The sequence below is a fragment of the Brachyhypopomus gauderio genome, chromosome 1, assembly GCF_052324685.1.
Source record: "Brachyhypopomus gauderio isolate BG-103 chromosome 1, BGAUD_0.2, whole genome shotgun sequence".
NCBI lineage: Eukaryota > Metazoa > Chordata > Actinopteri > Gymnotiformes > Hypopomidae > Brachyhypopomus > Brachyhypopomus gauderio.
In genome coordinates, this window is record NC_135211.1 from 2,448,549 (window position 1) to 2,468,034 (window position 19,486).

The 19,486-nt window shown below is 40.6% G+C and overlaps 1 protein-coding gene across 1 annotated transcript in view; it reads left to right on the plus strand.

Moving 5' to 3' along the window:
- Positions 1 to 19,486, plus strand: part of otog (otogelin) — an 85,033-nt gene that overhangs the window by 21,410 nt on the left and 44,137 nt on the right. The window contains exons 18-23 of the mRNA XM_077007469.1: positions 743 to 867; positions 1,002 to 1,214; positions 1,389 to 1,554; positions 16,079 to 16,153; positions 16,231 to 16,271; positions 16,474 to 16,639. Coding sequence (XP_076863584.1) covers positions 743 to 867; positions 1,002 to 1,214; positions 1,389 to 1,554; positions 16,079 to 16,153; positions 16,231 to 16,271; positions 16,474 to 16,639 — 786 coding nt within the window. The remainder of the gene's footprint in view (positions 1 to 742; positions 868 to 1,001; positions 1,215 to 1,388; positions 1,555 to 16,078; positions 16,154 to 16,230; positions 16,272 to 16,473; positions 16,640 to 19,486) is intronic.

The window sequence follows — 19,486 nt, forward strand, 5'->3', positions numbered from 1 at the left end:
CTCTTGTATTACGTTAACAAATATGAGCCTCTTGTAATTGTAAACGAAACATGAGAGAACGTGAAGACGTTAAGATTGGGCGTTTTGAAAATAAACCACCATTAAATAATGTGATAAAAAAGCGAATTACTTCGAATCATTTCGAATATATTTATAAATATTTAACTTAATTAAGTTTAACGTGCTGGTGCGCGGAAAGTTACAAAATAAAAGTTAAAAAATAAATGTATATTAGTATGCCATTGTCACTGTCATGTTGAGAACAGCCCAACTACCCAATCATTTCCAGTCAGAAATTGACCAAAACACGGTCAAAGATGGTTTGCAAAATGCTAGGCAAGAGGTCCTTTCATAATGGTACCGTGATGATTTGTACAATTTTCAACTGTGCAGCTATGTATTATGTCTAAGTCAGAGAGCATGTGGGCGCTAGGGTTGCCACCTAGGTCTGACAAAAAACAAGGACACTGTCATACTGACACAGGGTGGCGAACGTAAGTTGTTGAGCTGGGGGGGGGCGAACGTAAAACATTATGATTTGAAGTGTGCAGAAACAGTCTGAATCGTGGTTTGAACTAACCTAGTTTTTTTGCCGGGACCGAATATTAAAAAGAAGAAAAACCGGGAAAACCGGGACAGGTGGCAACACTAGTGGGCGCAGAGGGGAAGTTTCTAATGAAGTGGTTGGTGTAAATGCGGTGCTTGTGTTTTGGTCTGTGTGTTGGATGAATGCATGATCTAGTGCACCTTCAGGCATGATTGAGAGCACTCCACATTTGTTTGGGAATACGTGGCGTGTGTCGTCAGCCTGCGTCCCGCGGCCCAGCGTGCCACAGCTCGACCCTTGTGATGCTCACCAGCAGGCAGGTAACATGTCCAGTGTACACACACTCTCACTCCTTAAAGCAATCGTGTGGGTTTATGTGAAAACATAATAGCGTAATGGTCTTGCAGCCGTAATGCATGTGTATTTATGTGTGTGTGTGTGTGTGTTTCTTCAGCCTCCTATGCGGTGGAGAAGTGTGAGGTGTTAATGCAGGAGGTATTTGCTATGTGCCATGAGCACGTAAGCCCCGTGCTGTTCCAGCTGCAGTGTCGGGCTGATGTGTGCAGGTGTGGGGCACCGTGCCTCTGCTCCGCCCTCGCCCACTACGCTCGTGCGTGCAGGAAGCACGCCGTCATCATCGAATTCCGCTCACATGTACCCGAGTGTTGTGAGTCTCATTGTGAATCTATCAATCTATCTCTCTCTCTCTACTTAGAAAACAACAAAATAGTCTGTTGACCCAAGGCATACATATGATAGCAGCCAAAAGACTACCTCTTACTCAAAATGTGTTTCCCTGAAAACAGTCAGCGTGATGTTGAGGGTTGTGTATGTTCTGTAGCTGTCCCATGTCCTCCGACCATGGAATATGGCGTGTGCGTGTCATCCTGTCAGCGACGCTGCCTGACGCTGTCACTCCCACAGCCGTGTGGAGAGGAGTGTGAAGAAGGATGTGTGTGTCCGCAAGGAACGTACTACAGCACGCACACACACACCTGCGTTAAACGGTACAGTAACCTACACACACTGATATGCTGATCTATCAGCATCAGAAGCTACAGTGCTTCACTATGATTCAACACTGTGATCCGACACTATGATCCGGCACTATCATACACTATTTTAGGGATATATTGATTGATTATGAATAATTATAACAAGAATTTGATAACTGGGATAGATGAAATGGTGATATATCAGTCTCATTACCGAAGGTGAAGCTCAGAGTCTGTGCAGTGACCCAATATCACTGGCTGAAATATACACTACCGTTCAGAAGTTTGGGGTCACTTAGAAATGTTCTTATTTTTGAAATAATTTTTTTTTTTCCAATTTAGCTAACATTAAATGCATCAGAAATACACTCTATACATTATTAATGTGGTAAATGACTATTCTAGCTGTAAACATCTGGTTTTTAATGCAATATCTACATAGATGTATGGAGACCCATTTCCAACAACCATCACTACAGTGTTCTAATGGTACATTGTGTTTGCTAACTCTGTAAGGAGGCTATTGGATATTTAGATAACCCTTGAAAACCCTTGTGCAAGTAGGTTAGCACAGCTGAAAACAGTTTTGCTGATTAGAGAAGCTATAAAACTGACCTTCCTTTGAGCTAGTTGAGAATCTGGAGCATTACAATTGTTGGTTCGATTAAACTCACAAAATGGCCAGAAAAAAACAACTTTCAATTGAAACTCGACAGTCTATTCTTGTTCTGAGAAATGAAGTCTATTCCATGCGAGACATTGCCAAGAAACTGAAGATTTCCTACAATGGTGTGTAGTACTCCCTTCAGAGGAGAGCACAGACAGGCTCTAACCAGAGTAGAAGGAGAAGTGGAAGGCCCCGCTGCACAACTGAGCAACAAGACAAGTACATTAGAGTCTCCAGTTTGAGAAATCGACACCTCACAGGTCCTCAACTGGCAGCTTCATTAAATAGTGCCCGCAAAACGCCAGTGTCAACGTCTACAGTGAAGAGGCGACTCCGGGATGCTGGCCTTCAGGGCAGAGTGGCAAAGAAAAAGCCATATCTGGCTAATAAAGGAAAAAGATTAATATGGGCAAAAGAACACAGACATTGGACAGAGGAAGATTGGAAAAAAGTGTTATGGACAGATGAATCAAAGTTTAAGTTGTTTGGATCACACAGAAGAACATTTGTGAGACGCAGAACAACTGAAAAGATGCTGGAAGAGTGCCTGACACCATCTGTCAAACATGGTGGAGGTAATGTGATGGTCTGGGGTTGCTTTGGTGCTGGTAAAGTGGGAGATTTGAACAGGGTAAAAGGGATTTTGAATAAGGAAGGCTATCACTCCATTTTGCAACACCATGCCATACCCTGTGGACAGCGCTTGATTGGAGCCAATTTCATCCTGCAACAGGACAATGACCCAAAGCACACCTCCAAATTATGCACAAACTATTTAGAGAAGAAGCAGGCAGCTGGTGTTTTATCAGTAATGGAGTGGCCAGCGCAGTCACCAGATCTCAACCCCATTGAGCTGTTGTGGGAGCAGCTTGACCGTATGGTACGAAAAAAGTGCCCATCAACCCAATCACACTTGTGCGGCTTCTAGAAGCATGGGGTGAAATTTCTCCAGATTACCTCAGCAAATTAACAGCTAGAATGCCAAAGGTCTGCAATGCTGTAATTGCTGCTAAGGGAGCATTCTTTGACGAAAGCATAGTTTAAAATAGAAAATTATTTCAAATAAAAAAAAAACATTATTTCTACCTTGTCAATGTCTGGACTATATTTATATTCATTTTGGAACTCATTTGATAAATAAAGGTATGAGATTTCAGGGAAAACACAAAATTGTCTAGGTGACCCCAAACTTTTGAACGGTAGTGTATTTGCCACAGTAGTAGTAGCCTAGGTATCAACAATTTAACATTATAATGTATACGACGCACATGGTCGAAAACTTGGTTTAGATTCAGAGAGTTAATCAAGCAAGGACAAACCAACTGAAGTTAAACAAACTATGAAACAAAACTCCACAGACCATTTAAACCAGGGGTGACAAACATGGCCCGCAAGCCAGAACCGGCTTGGAGATCCGATTAAGTTGTATGGGGCTCCCAGACCAAAATGAGTTTGACACTCCTGATTTAAACCAATGTTGAAGGAAAACGCCTTATACAGTGGGGAAAATAAGTATTTAGTCAGTCACCAATTGTGCAAGTTCTCCCACTTAAAAAGATGAGAGAGGCCGGTAATTGACATCATAGGTAGACCTCAACTATGAGAGACAAAATGTGAAAAAAAAATTTGAGAAAATCATTTTGTCTGACTTTTAAAGAATTTATTTGCAAATAATGGTGGAAAATAAGTATTTGGTCAATAACAAAAGTTCATCTCAATACTTTGTTGTATATCCTCTGTTGGCAATGACAGAGGTCAAACGTTTTCTGTAAGTCTTCACAAGGTTGGCACACACTGTTGTTGGTATGTTGGCCCATTCCTCCATGCAGATCTCCTCACGTTTCATCTTCATTGCCCTTGCTGATGGAAGGAGGTTTGCACCCAAAATCTCACAATACAAGGCCCCATTCATTCTTTCATGTACACGGACCAGTTGTCCTGGTCCCTTTGCAGAGAAACAGCCCCAAAGCATGATGTTGCCACCCCCATGCTTGACAGTTGGTATGGTGTTCTTTGGATGCAACTCAGCATTCACTGTCCTCCAAACACAACGAGTTGTGTTTTTACCAAATAGTTCTACTTTGGTTTCATCTGACCATATGACATTCTCCCAATACTCTTCTGGAACATCCAAATGCTCTCTAGCAAACTTCAGACGTGCCTGGCTTAAGCAGGGGGACACGTCTGGCACTGCAAGATCTGAGTCCCTGGCGTCGTAGTGTGTTGCTGATGGTAGCCTTTGTAACGTTGGTCCCAGCTTTCTGCAGGTCATTCACTAGATCCCCCCTTGTGGTTCTGGGATTTTTCCTCACAGTTCTTGTGATCATTTTGACCCCACGGGCTGAGATCTTGCATGGAGCCCCAGATCGAGGGAGATTAGTAGTGGTCTTGTAGGTCTTCCATTTTCTGATTATTGCTCCCACAGTAGATTTCTTCACACCAAGCTGCTTGCCTATTGCAGATTCAGTCTTCCCAGCCTACAATTCGGTTTCTGGTGTCCTCCGACAGCTCTTTCATCTTCACCATAGTGGAGTTTGGAGTGTGACTGTTTGAGGTTGTGGGCAGGTGTCTTTTATACTGTTAACGACTTCAAATAGGTGCCATTAATACAGGTAATGAGTGGGGGAAAGAGGAGCCTCTTAAAAAAGAAGTTACAGGTCTGTGACAGCCAGAAATCTTGCTTGTTTGTAGGTGACCAAATACTTATTTTCCACCATTATTTGCAAATAAATTCTTTAAAAGTCAGACAAAATGATTTTCTCAATTTTTTTTTCACATTTTGTCTCTCATAGTTGAGGTCTACCTATGATGTCAATTACAGGCCTCTCTCATCTTTTTAAGTGGGAGAACTTGCACAATTGGTGACTGACTAAATACTTATTTTCCCCACTGTAGATTAAACTTATCTGGAAGATACTGATGTGTCTTACATGTCTAAAAGACACTGACGTGTCTTTATGCTAAAATTAGATGAAAGCTAGGTCTGAAATGTAAGCTAAGAACGGGCAAAAATGTTAATAGATTATATTACATTAGACTAATAAGAATAAAATAGATGTGATATTAGTCTTATAAGTGGTAAACATGGGAGATATGATCAATAATATATATGCATTCATATGGAACACACAGTTCACATAATAATTTCAATAATAATGAGACTCAATCTTTATGTTCAAACATCAGTCCTGATAGCAAAGTATAGATTTGTCTAGTCAGGTTCCAGAAACAGGAAATAGCTGGTTCCATAATCAGATAGTCCTATATTCATCAGCTATAATTTATCCTTTATTAGAATAAATCCAAGTTTGGTGTCTTTGGAATGGTCTTGAAGAGCTGCTTCCTCTAACAGGGGTTAGAATCCAGTACCTATGTAGAGTTATAAGAATCATGGTCAGTTCTGGCATTCTTGGGTGTAGGTCTGTTTGCAAATTCCAAAGGCGATACTATGTGCTTAGGTAAACAAAGAAGGCCATAAATGAGGGCCACTTCCTTGGTGGAGGCCATAATTCATCAAACTAGGTCCTGGTGAATCTGATAAGAAGGGTTCCTCAGTCCTGGGGTCGTGAACTGGGTTCCCAGCAGAGGGTCTGAAAGAAACCTTATCTTAGCAATTGTCACTTCATGCTGCAGAAACCTTAAAGGACCAGAGACGGTTAGTTTCCAATTTTGTGAGGCAATACACTTCCTGTGATTATGACAGTAGACCCCCAGAGCAAAGGAATGAAAAATCTTCTGCGTTCTTCACGCTACACTGTGATCTGACACTGTGATTCAACACTGTGATCCATCACTGTGATTTAACACTATGATCCTTGTTTCCATGGTTTCCCCATTGTCTTTCAAACTCATGTAACGTGTTTTCCTGCCCCTTGATTATTCTTCCCATCTGTGTTTTGTTAAGTCCCTGGCGTTTCAGTGTATGAATCCCCCGTCATGTCTAGTCTCCCTTGTCAGTCATTGTTTCCGGTTGCGTCGTGTTTGTAAGTTGTCCTGGGTTGCCTTACGCTTCTGATTTATCTGTTCCTGTTGTTCTGTTTGTTCGTCTTCTGGTTCATCCTTTCTGTTAATTTATGGTTTTCCCATTCTACCTGTTAGTGCATTTATATTGTGTTTGATTCCTTGTGCCTTCGTGTCTTGGTAGTTCCCGGTTAGGTCGTTTGCCTATGGTTCCTTATGTTAACCCCGTTTGTTCCCATCCGTGTTCCCCTTCCCATAGTGTTATTTGTATTCGCCACATGTGTTAGTTGTATACGTTAGTGTTTCTGTTTCATGTCATGTGATATCTATTTGCCGTGTCTTTGTCTATAAGCCCCATAGTCGTGTGTGACTCCCCCTTGCTTGGTTTTCCTCTCCTGTTTAGTTGTTTATCTTGTTTATTAAATAAATACTATTCTTCTTGCGTCCCACCTGCCTAGTAAATCGTTACACCAACACTGTGATCCGACACTATGATCCAGCGCTATGATCTGCCACTATCATGCACTATGATCTGACCCTATGATCTGACACCATTTCAGATATTCATATGATCTGTCCATTTCAGCAAGATGCTGTTCCCCTATACCTCTGTGCTCAAACTCCCACCTGTAACTAAAGCCCAGGCTCGCACACCTTAACACTCATAGTGCAAATCCTTTCAGAAGGGACAGAAACACTGAACCCACATCCTTCGAGTGATTTCCAGCCGTTCCAGGTTTGTGAGCACCGTGGCAGCAGAGAGCACTCAGAACCAGTCTACACGGGTCACTTCTGGATGTGGCTCTGAAGTGTTATAGTAGTAGTATCCGGAGAGTCTGCGGCTCAGGTTACGGCTAGTTGTGAGTTCTGCTGTTGTGCTCTTGTTAAGTCACTTAACCCCAGTTGGCATCAGGGTGAAGGTTAATGTAGGCTGTGTATTCTGTCGACATTTGCTCTGCTGTGTTGCTGATTCTAAAGAAATGTGTATTTATAATTTATTTTATTTATTTATTATAATTTATTTTATACAATGTACATGAGTAGTTTGTGCATTTTATAAAAAGCTACTGTTTATAATGTACTGATAGCTTCCTCAACTGCTATGTATCCCATGGCAGAAGCAGGAGGCGGGGTTCGAGCTGTTAAGTCTTTATTGTCCATAGAAACAGAAAGATGCAGACTGCTCTTTTAAATGAAAGGCACAGAAGGCGCTATAAGCTAAAGGCATTAGCATGTGCTAAACAGTCGCAACTCTCAAAGTCCAAGTAGTCCAAAGGCAAGCAGAGTGCAGGGGGCAGCTGGCTCTGAGATCAGGCTAGCAGAATGCACAGCACCGGGTTACAGGGCCTGCAGGTATAAATACGGCAGTAGTGATTGAAGCTAGGTGTGCGTTATTAGTAGATTGGTGATTGTGAACGGGGGAGTGTCCTGGACTGGGCGCCACTCCTGAGGACCGGGACTGGCCTACCGTGACACTATGATGTCATAGTTATGTTATATAGTTCTCCGTTTAATCTTGCGATTAAAGAATTGTTTACTATGAGCAATATTAATAATTGTTTAATTGTTTAATATGCAAAGTCCTATGCAAGCAGTTTCTATAGAAAAATCGTATTTTTAGGACTGACTGCACAATACAGCATGGTTACTCAGATGAATGTGGTCTGTTTATTATACAGGAATGAAAATGTAAATGTGAGGTCTCTGTGTATTTTGCACCAGTAAATGTGCCAACATCCTTTTGACCAATCTTTAACATAACATCAGACTTCAGTGGGCACAATTAGTACATTTCATGTCATTTACAGTTTTTTACGACTGCTAACATCCTTGTCTCTAATCTGTAGTCACATTTGCAAAACTCTAAACACAGTAAACACAACATCAGTCTTCAGTGATGATACAATTAGTACAATTCGTGTTGTTTTTGCACAAAATGCAGTCATTTTACATGTTTCTACAATGCTTACATTTTCTATACACACAAGGTCACTCAATAACAAAATTCTCGATCATTCTTGACTTATTTACAAATGCTTGCACACAGCATGACAAAAATTAAAACCTAAAATATCAAAATTCAAAACATTAAATATCATATAAAATGCAAAGTTCTGCAAAAACAAAGGCAGGTGAAAAGCTATTACTGTAATAGACATTTTTTACATTACCGGGTCAAATATCACAATTTGTCCTGCAATCTCAAGTGCTGGTTTGGTCCTTCACAAATGCCAGATTGGTCCCTATAACAATGACCTCCTTCTTTCGTTTTTGAATGAACTCTACCAACAACTGGTTCCAGAAGCAGAAAGGGAACAGGTGGGAGGAAACACGAGGACATTTGTGATGTGACAGTGTAGCATTCTGTCATTCTCATGTCATCACAAACTGGTTTACAGTAATGGCCAAAAGTTTTGAGAATTTTTACAAAGTCTAACGTTTCAGTTTTTATAATGGCAATTTGCATATACTCCAGAATGTTATATAGAGTGATCAGTTTAACAGCAATTAATTGCAAAGTCAATATTTGCCCAGAAAATGAACTTTATCCCCCAAAACACATTTCAACTTCATTGCAGCCCTGCCTTAAAAGGACCAGCTAACATTGTTTCAGTGATTGCTCCATTAACACAGGTGCGGGTGTTGATGAGGACAGGGCTGGAGATCAATCTGTCATGATTAAGTAAGAATGACACCACTGGACACTTTAAAATGAGGCTGATGCTTGGCATCATTGTTTCTCTTCTGTTAACTATGGTTATCTCTAAAGAAACACGTGCAGTCATCATTGCACTGCACAAAAATGGCCTAACAGTGAAGAGTATTGCAGCTAGAAAGATTGCACCTCAGTCAACAATCTATCGCATCATCAAGAACTTCAAGGAGAGAGGTTCCATTGTTGCCAAAAAAGCTCCAGGGTGCCCAAGAAAGACCAGCAAGCGCCAGGACCGTCTCTTAAAAGTGTTTCAGCTGCGGGATCGGGCTACCTGCAGTGCAGAGCTTGCTCAGGGATGGCAGCAGGCAGGTGTGAGTGTATCTGCACGCACTGTGAGGCAGAGACTCTTGGAGCAAGGCCTGGTCTCAAGGAGGGCAGCAAAGAAGCCACTTCTCTCCAGAAAAAACATCAGGGACAGACTGATATTCTGCAAAAGGTACATGGAGTGGACTGCTGAGGACTGGGGTAAAGTCATTTTCTCTGATGAATCCCCTTTCCGATTGTTTGGGACATCTGGAAAACAGCTTGTTCGGAGAAGACGAGGTGAGCGCTACCACCAGTCTTGTCTCATGCCAACTGTAAAGCACCCTGAAACCATTCATGTGTGGGGTTGCATTTCAGCCAAGGGAATCGGCTCTCTCACAGTCTTGCCTAAAAACACAGCCATGAATAAAGAATGGTACTCATAATTGCAATTATATTTATGTATGTGATAAAAACATCTGACACACACATAAAAACCAGAGGGCAGCAGATCATGTGAAAATATAATATTTGTGTCATTCTCAAAACTTTTGTCCATGACAGTACATACCATACCAAGCTTTTCTATCCCAGGTCCATGCCAAGGGCCAACATCAGATGTGATGTGGACGAAAACATGTGGCCAACTGCTGAAGACCGTTTAGATTACACGTAACAAGACTTCAGTTTTGTATCTTGTTTTTCCCCCCCTTGTGTGGCTTTTCTTTTGTTTATGTGTATTTTTACACATATGCGATCATGGCTAATTATGTTTACAATTACGCTATTTATTTTTTAGGTTATACTACAATTTACAGTAATGTCCCTAATACAGTAAAATATAACTGCAAAACTGTTACTGACTCCTTTTTTGTCTACTGGTAATCTACATTCCATACAGTACGTTGCAGTAAATGTCACTCATTGTGTAGACAGTATGTTGCCAATAATGCACACATTTGAAAAAAGTCCAAATGAAGCAGATTATAGTAATAATTAACGGACTTATAAGAAAACAACAGATGTTTTTATACTGTATAATATCTGTTGTTTGCTAGGAGAGAGTAAAATATGACATGTAATACTGTTTCTGTAATGCCATTAACTGTTTTTTGACAGTGGTTGTGCAGTGATTGACCTTATGTTCCTCTCAAATAGAGAATCTGTGCTAGTGTTTGAAAGAATGATTGTATACTGAACCTGTTTTGCTGTGATTTAACAAAGTTGGTGTATACAGAGAAAACTGTTTGCATTGTGCAATGCAGAGCTGATATTTAGATAAGTAAATATGCTTTTGAACAGGATATTAACTATTTGGCATTTTGTATGAGGTAGATGTGTTGCTGTGTTTAGAGTTTTGAAAAAGTATCTTAAGTACTGGGAAACGCTTGTTAGCTGTCGTAAAAAACTGTACAGGGTTGCCAACTTTTCAAGATCGCTTGGAGTGAGAATTGAACCTGGAGGAGGTGGCGGGTGTAAGTTGTTGACGGGAGGGGGGGGTGTAAAATGGACACAAATTAAGTATTATATCGCGATCGATCGCCAGTGGTTGGCGCCAGAGCGAACTAGTAACTCATTGAATCATAGAAATGGCAGAGCTTGTAGAGTCTACAGTGTAGACGGTCAACCAGTTTCAATTCCATTGTAGTTAATGGAGATGGAAATCGTCTACCATTTGCTTGTTGTGATAGATGTCAGAAAGTGTTGGTGCACGTCACCTGACGGCATGTGTTTGGACTGTGGTAAGAAATGGGATAGCGCGATTCATCGCTATATTGCTGTTTTAATAAATACATAAGAAAATGAAAAGTACTAAATTTAATTAATTCAATTCATATTAGGATTGCAGGCGGGGCGACAGAAATGTGTATGTGGCGGGCGGGTGCGGGATTAAAACGAGCAGGAGCGGGCGGGAGCGGGATTAAAACAAGCAATTTTTTGGCGGGAGCGGGACTAAAACAAGTGGGAGCGGGCGGGAACGGGATTAAAAAGCAGTCCCGCGCAGACCTCTACTCTGAGGCATAACGTTTGTATGATGTAATTATAAAATGTAACGCAGTGCAATACTAAAAACCAGTTCACACTCTGAGTGTACACACTAGTAATATACAATGATTAAGTTTGCTACAAATTGATTCAGTTGGCGTCAAGTTGTAGCTACAGGTATTGGCTGACAGTCTCATCAGTTAGTGCCTTTGTGGAACACATTAAAGTTACACAGGCCTAATAATTAGGAACAAACAAAAATACATATTATTTATAATAAGTAATTTTTATAAATTATATTTATTTATAATAAATAATTTTTGTTATCTTTAAAAGTCATTGTTTCCAGTAATTCAATTTCCCATGATGTAATTTACTGACACGAGACAGTACTCATGCATTTACTCACTACTTGAGTAGCTTTTAATCAAAGTACTTTTTTACTTTTACTCAAGTAAATTTTTGGATGCTTACTTTTTTTTTTCTCACAAATATCTTTATTGATTTATTTTATAAATATATATAAACAAACAACAACAAATCCTCCCCCCACCCTAAAACCCAATAATCACTCTATTGATACATATTCATGTTTGAATGTTACAGCTTTTTACAAGTTGTAAGAAGGGCAACCACATGTCTTCAAAGTCCTTGAGCTTCCCTTTATGATATATAGGTCAGTTTCTCCATTGCCAAGTTTATGGACATTTGTTTAATCCACTGGTTTATCTTGGGTCTCTCAGTGTCCTTCCAGTTCAGTGCGATCACGTGCTTAGCCTGTAACAGGCAAAAATTGACCAGTTTCCTCCGTTTTGTAATCCCTCTCGAGTCATTAGGAAAGATATGCAGCAAACAAAATCACATTCAATCAGACGAGAAATATATGTAATAACCTCTTTCCAGTAAATCTGGATTTCTCTACATTTCCACATACAATGGAGTAGAGTACCTCTATCAGCACCACACTTTACACAATCATCAGGAATATTTAAATTGAAATGGTGAAGCTTTACAGGGGTAATATAGGTTCTAAATAACCATTTGTATTGTAATAATTTGAACCTGGTATTAATAGTCTGTGTTTGTGCCAACAAGCATGAGCTGTTCCACTCGTCGACAGAGATTTCTGTTTGCAGATCATTCCTCCATGATTGGAGATTTGAGAGACTATTTTCTTTTGAAGCAAGAAGTAAAATGTTATAGAATTTAGAAAGCAAGCCTCTCTTCCCATGACCTTATATGGCTATGTTCTCTATAGTGCAAAGTGAGAGTTCAGCTGTGGATTTTAATAGGGTGGTGATAAAACTTCTAATTTGTAAGTACTTAAAAAAGTGTTTTTTGGGTAAGCCCTATTTACTAACCAGTTGTTCAAAGGACATCAACACTCCATCATTGTATAAGTCCCCAATTTTCTTCAAGCCTTTATTAAACCAAATCTTAAACCCCATGTCTGCTCTTCCCGGTTTAAATCTCTTATTTCCCCAAATAGGTGTTAGACACGAGATTGTAGATGCTTCACTCAGTGCTATATGTGACTGATGCCAAATTTGTTAACTAATAGAGTATTTTTGAGAAAAGGGTTTTTTGTAGTCTTTTAATAGTTGTTTAGTTTCATCTGAATAAAGATAAGATGTTACGGGTAGCTTTGTTTTGTTTTCAATGCATATCCAGGCAGGTGTATCAATTGTGGAAAAGTAACACGTGGCAGTCCAGAGTTGAGCTGCCCAGTAGTATAGCTTGAGATTAGGCAATCTAAGCCCTCCTCTGTCATAGGGCAGGTAGAGAAGAGTGAGATGCAACCTGGGGCGCTTATTATTCCATATAAATTTGGTAAAAATTTTGTTTAGGGAAGAAAAGGAGGAGGCTGGCATGTTTAATGGGATGGACTGGAAAAGATATAAGAATTTTGGAAGAATGGACATTTTAATAATATTAATGTGACCTATCATTGAAATTGGCATCTCGCCCCATCTTTCTAGGGATTCCACCACCCCATCTATTAGAGGATCATAGTTATTGGAAACTATCTTCTTCACGTCTGGATTTATTTTTATTCCTAAATAAGTAAAGCCTTCATAGGTACATGTAAATTTTGTCTGTATTGTAGGGTTATTTTTATTCAGTAATAACCTGGAGCTTTTCTTTTGGTTAACTTTGTACCCTGAAAATTTACCAAATGTCTTCAGAATTTGATCCACTTTATAGATATACCTCTCTGAATTCGTTAAAAACAATACAACATCATCTGCAAATAAAGACAGGCAGTGTTCTACCCCTCCAGCGTATATACCTGTAATTTCAGGGGATTTACGTATTGCCATTGCAAGTGGCTCAATTGCGAACAGAAAAAGAATGGGGGATAATGGGCACCCTTGCCTAGTGGATCTATAGAGATTTATAGGTTGTGATAGCTGGCTGTTTGTTACAACTCTGGCTATAGGTTCTGTATATAGCAATTGAATCCATTTCAATAATTTTTCACCCAGGCCAAATCTTTTAAGGATCTCAAAAAGATAAACCCATTCTATTCTATCAAACACCTTTTCAGCATCCAATGACAAAATCGCATGATCCATAGCAGATTGTTTTTCATATAATATATTTAGTAATCGTCGAGTATTGTGAAAGGCTTGACGACCATGGACAAATCCATTTTGATCATTTAAAATTAGGTTGGGCACATGCAAATCAATCCTCCGTGCCAGAGCTTTGCAAAGGATCTTGGTGTCACATGACATCAAAGATATGGGTCGGTACGAGCCCATTTCTGTTGGAGCCTTACCCGGTTTTAATAGGAGAGAAATTGCTGCCATTCTTAAAGATGGTGGTAAGATGCCCCTCTCATATGACTCATTATACATTTCTAACAGATGGGGTAGCAACTTATTGGAAAATTTCTTATACAGTTCGATTGGTAAGCCATCAAGACCGGGGGCTTTACCAGGATTCATGAGGTCGAGTGCTTCTCTGAGTTCTTCAATGGTCAGTTTTTCGTCCAGATTAGCCCTAGTTTCCTCTGACATGGTTTGGAACTGGAGTTGGTCCAGAAACTGATCCTGCTCGTTTGTGTTGTCTGGGTACTGGGATTTATACAAATTTCCATAATATTCTGCAAAAGCATTGTTTAGATCTTTTGGATCCATTAAATTAACTCCATTGTCAAGTATAATTAAATTAATGGCTATGTTTGTCTGTATTTTTTTTAATCTCCAAGCCAGAAGTTTCCCAGCCTTCTCACCTTGATCGTAGTATGACTGTTTTAGCCACAGTAGGTTTGTAGCTATTTTGTTAGTAGTGAGTTCGTTATATTCCGATTTTAATAACAGAAGTCTGTTATGTTTTTCAGCGTCATCACTATGATACAGTTGGTCTTGCAGCTCTTTGGTTTGCTTTTCAATATCTTTCAATTTGTTTAGATGTAATTTAGATTCGTGTCTAGTGTAACTCATTATTTCCCCCCTTATATAGGCCTTAAACGCTTCCCATTTTATTGATGCACTTGTCTGATTTGTATTAAAGGTGAAGTAATCTGATATTTTTTCATCAAGAAATACTTCAAACTTAGTTGAGTTCAGCCATTTTGCCTGGAATCTAAATGGAGGTGGAGATGAATAAAAATTGGGAAATTTAATTGATAGGATAATTGGGGCATGGTCAGATAGTAGTATATCCTCATACCCACACTTCTGGACCCTATATATCAGACCAGATGAGATCAGAAAGTAATCTATTCGTGAATATGTTTTATATGTACAAGAATAGCATGAAAATTCAGTCTTAGTAGTATAAAGTTGCCTCCAAATCTCCACTAAATTCAGATCTTTCATAAACTTTACAATGGCTTTCCTGGCTTGTTGGTGAGAATTATCCGAGCTATTTATTGTAGGATTAATTACACAATTAAAATCCCCACCAATTATAAACTGACCATTATACATTGACATTGTTAAAAAGAGATGTTTGTAAAAGGCAGAGTCATCCCCGTTGGGAGCATATATACATACCAGATTGACCAATGTAGAGATTACAGTATCATTAAGTATAATAAATCTTCCAGATGGATCAGAATATTTATTTTTCAATTCAAAGGGAATTGATTTATGTATTAATATTATGACCCCCCTGGCATGAGAAGTAAAGCTGGAGGAAAATACCTGACCAGGCCATCTAGATCTTATTCTATTCACATCTTTATCTAGCAAGTGTGTTTCTTGTAGGAAACACACTGTTGTTTTCATCTGCTTGATTCGGCTCAGTACCTGTTTAAGCTTGACAATTTTGTTTAGACCTCTCACATTCCAGCTAGACACAATTATAACTGAGCCATCAGACATAGATGAAATAACTGTAAACCTTCAGCAAAACATGCAAGGTTAACCACTTCTTATTCTCAAGTTCAAACAATGTAAACAATTTCCATATCAAGATTATTAGTGAGACCCTTAAAATACACCCCCACACATTTCCCCAAACGAAATATGATGTTAAATCCTTCTAAACAATGAACTTTGGTTATATGAAACGTTCCGACCACAAAGTGGGTAACGTATAATGCTTCACTCATAACAATAAGCCCCACGTGGGCTTGCTAGTAAAAATATATATATATATTATGACCAAACAAACAAAACAAAACGGATTAATACAAGTGATACAAGTATGTGCTGAATAAACAATAAAATGGTAAGGAGAACGTTATATTGTTTTTCATTGTTCAACTATGTTTAAAATATATACACCAGTATGGATGCATACTTTTACTTTTACTTGAGTAACATTTGGTTCAAGTAACAGTTCATTTACAGTTCAAATTGTTGAATACTCTACCCACCTCTGGTCTCTGTTATACAGGAGAGAATGTGTTAATGTGAGGTCTCTGTATTATACAGAGTGAATGTGTTAATGTGGGGTCTCTATTATACAGAAGTGAATGTGTTAATGTGGGGTCTCTGTGTGTAATACAGGAGTGAATGTCCATGCAGTTTCATGGGAGCCGATTACTCTCCTGGAGATGTAATCCTGACATCATCGGGTGTACAGTAAGATCCAAACACTTATCTAAACGTATTTGATGTATTGAATCATCACTAATATTTTATCATAATTCCTTGTGTAGAATTTGCCAAGATGGAAAACTCTCACAAACCATTATTACTGGTGAGTCTCAGATACCTAGTCTGCTGGTTAAAAGATTAAGTGCATGCTTTTTCATTTTATGTGGTGTGCAGGAAGAAACAATTGATTATTACATCTGAATTTATTGGTGATTCAAAACACTCCCTATCTAATAACACTTTTCAGACTACACAGGTGCCTAATTACCGAGGCTCAGGAATGTGTATATGTCTGGTCTCCTCAGATAAGCTGTGCCCACCTGGGCAGATTTACGAAGACTGTGGGAACAGGCTGGATGGGCCTTCAGCCAGCAAAGGTTTGGCCTGTCTTCCCACATGTGAGTCCTACCTGCTCAATCTCACCTGCTCTACCCAGGAGCCCTGCGTGCCCGGCTGCATCTGCCCTGCAGGGTGAGTACAGTGCTGGCATTATTGTACCAGACGCTTTTTAAGAATATCAAGAGCATTTAGAGCTTTCTGTTCTGCTTAGCTGGTAATATGAATGCTTTGGGAAAATTGATACCCCCATTTCAGCAGCTGATTTTTGTTGTTGTGATATTGTGTAGAACCAGCTGTCAGCTGTTGTGGTCTTGTAACTGCTTTAACTGAAGGCCCACCGACACATATCAGAAAGTTGTTTCATATTAGTCTGTCATTACTACAGCTTGTAAACGAGTTTGATTTAAAGATGCAGTCTCTTATGTAGACTAACATCAGCAGTATATATAAAGCAAACTGATGACCGTCATGTAGAGTATTTTTGTTGTGTAGAATATCACTGTAAAAAATTTCAAGTCTCACCAACGAAAACATTTTTAGTGACCCATTGCAAATTTTAAATTCTACTGACAACTATAGAACTTACTCTAATTAAAGAAAATTAGTTGAGTCAATGAAATGTTATATATTAAGCAAATACACCTAGGGAGTCCAACAAAATGTTTATGTTGTTCCAGCTACAATTGTTTAGTTCAGTTAATTATTAATTAATATCCAAGTTGCCCAAACTACATATTTTACGCTTTATCAAGTAAATTCAAAATAAACAGAATATAATTAAGTAACATTAACATCAGACTGGCATCGTCTGGAAAAAGGCATCATCACCGGCTGCACGATCTCTGTGTCCCTGTTTGCCCTTGCAATGAATATGCTGGTTAAGTCAGCAGAAGTGGAGTGCCGAGGTCCATTGTCCAGATCTGGTACCCGTCAGCCACCGAAAAGAGCTTTCATGGACGATCTCACGGTGACCACAACATCAGTGCCTGGATGCAGATGGCTCCTGCAAGGTCTGGATCGACTCATCACGTGGGCAAAAATGAGCTTCAAGCCGGGGAAGTCCAGGTCCTTGGTCCTGAGGAAAGGGAAAGTGACAGATCGCTTCCGATTCAGTCTGGGAAAAATCACCATTCCATCTGTGTCCGAAAAACCAGTGAAGAGTCTTGGAAAGCTCTTCACTGGCAATCTGAAAGACACAAGTGCTCGCCAAGCAACCAGCGACAACCTCAACCAGTGGCTCTTAGCTGTGGACAAGTCTGGACTTCCTGGGAAGTTTAAGGTTTGGATCTATCAGCACAACATCCTGCCTCGTCTCCTTTGGCCACTGCTGATGTATGAAATCCCAGTCACAGCTGTGGAGGGCTTTGAAGGAAAGGTCAGCCAGCACCTGTGCAGGTGGCTGGGCCTGCCTCGGAGTCTGAGCAGTATCACACTGTTTGGGCACAGGACTAAGCCCCAGCTTCCTTTCAGCAGTGTCACAGAGAAGTTCAAGGTCGCCCGAGCCAGAGAGGTCCTTCTCTACAGAGACTCTGCTGATGGGAAGGTATCCTCAGCAGGCGTGGAGGTTTGAACAGGAAGGAAGTGGCGTGCCCAGGACGCAGTTGAGAGAGCAGAGGCAAGGCTGCAGCACAGCACCTTGGTCGGTACAGTGGTCACCGGGCGAGCAGGGCTGGGCAGCATCCAGAAGTCTTGCTTCAGCAGAGCTAAAGGAAAGGAAAGGCGGAAGCTCATACAGGAGGAGGTTCGGGCAGAGGTGGAAGAGGCCAGAGGTGGAAGAGGCCAGAGGTGGAAGAGGCCCGTTTCAGCAGGATGGTGGGCATGAGCAAGCAGGGAGCTTGGACCAAGTGGGAGAATGTTACAAGCTGGAAAATTACATGGACTGATCTGTGGAAGGCAGAACCACATAATTTCAAGTATCTTGTCCAATCGGTATATGATATCCTCCCAAGCCCTGCTAACCTGTTTACCTGGGGCCTAACACACTCACCTAAATGCCAGCTTTGCCAGAGGGCGGGTTCCTTAGAACACATCCTGACCTGTTGCCCAAAGGCCTTGGGAGATGGGCGGTATCGCTGGCACCATGACCAGGTCCTGCGGGTAATAGCAGACACCATCTGCATCGGCATCAACACCAGTATGAAACAGCAACAACCAACCAAGAACACTATTGCCTTTGTCCGGGCAGGGGTTAAACCTCAACCCTCCAAGAAGACTCAAGGGGGCCTGCTCACAACAGCAAGGGACTGGCAGCTCTTGGTTGATCTGGGGAGACAGTTGCGATTCCCGGACAACATCGCAACCACAACACTTCGCCCAGACATGGTGTTGATGTCAACATCCAGCAGGCAGGTGGTGCTCCTCGAGCTAACAGTTCCCTGGGAGGATAGAATGGAGGAAGCCCAGGAGAGGAAGAGAGGGAAATATACCGAGCTTGTGGCTGAGTGCCAGAGGAATGGGTGGAAAGACCGCTGCGAGCCAATCGAGGTGGGCTGCAGGGGCTTTGCAGGCAGATCCCTATACTGTGTCCTTGGACTCCTAGGGATTCGCGGACTGCATAGGCGAAGAGCCACCAAGAACATCTTGGAAGCAGCTGAGAAGGCTTCACGGTGGCTCTGGTTGAAGAGGGGGGAGGCGTGGCGTAGCGCGCTACCTGGACACAAGTTGGGGGACTGATCGCCCGAGTGAGGGTGTATTACTAAGACCCGAAACACCCAGTGATCTCGGGAGAGTCACTGAAGATGTGTCCAGGTTGCACCACCAGGTGTATCAAATGTCTAGTAAATACTTAAAAAACATAAATTTTGACAAATGCATTTTATTAGCATGTCAAAAAGTAAACATAAAACATCACCAAACAGGCATGAGCTGCTTTATAAATTTAACAAATTACATATAAATACAAGTATATAAATAAAACTATATTCGATGCAAAACATTACTTGACATTACTTGAAAACAGAACATAAATTACCTATCACA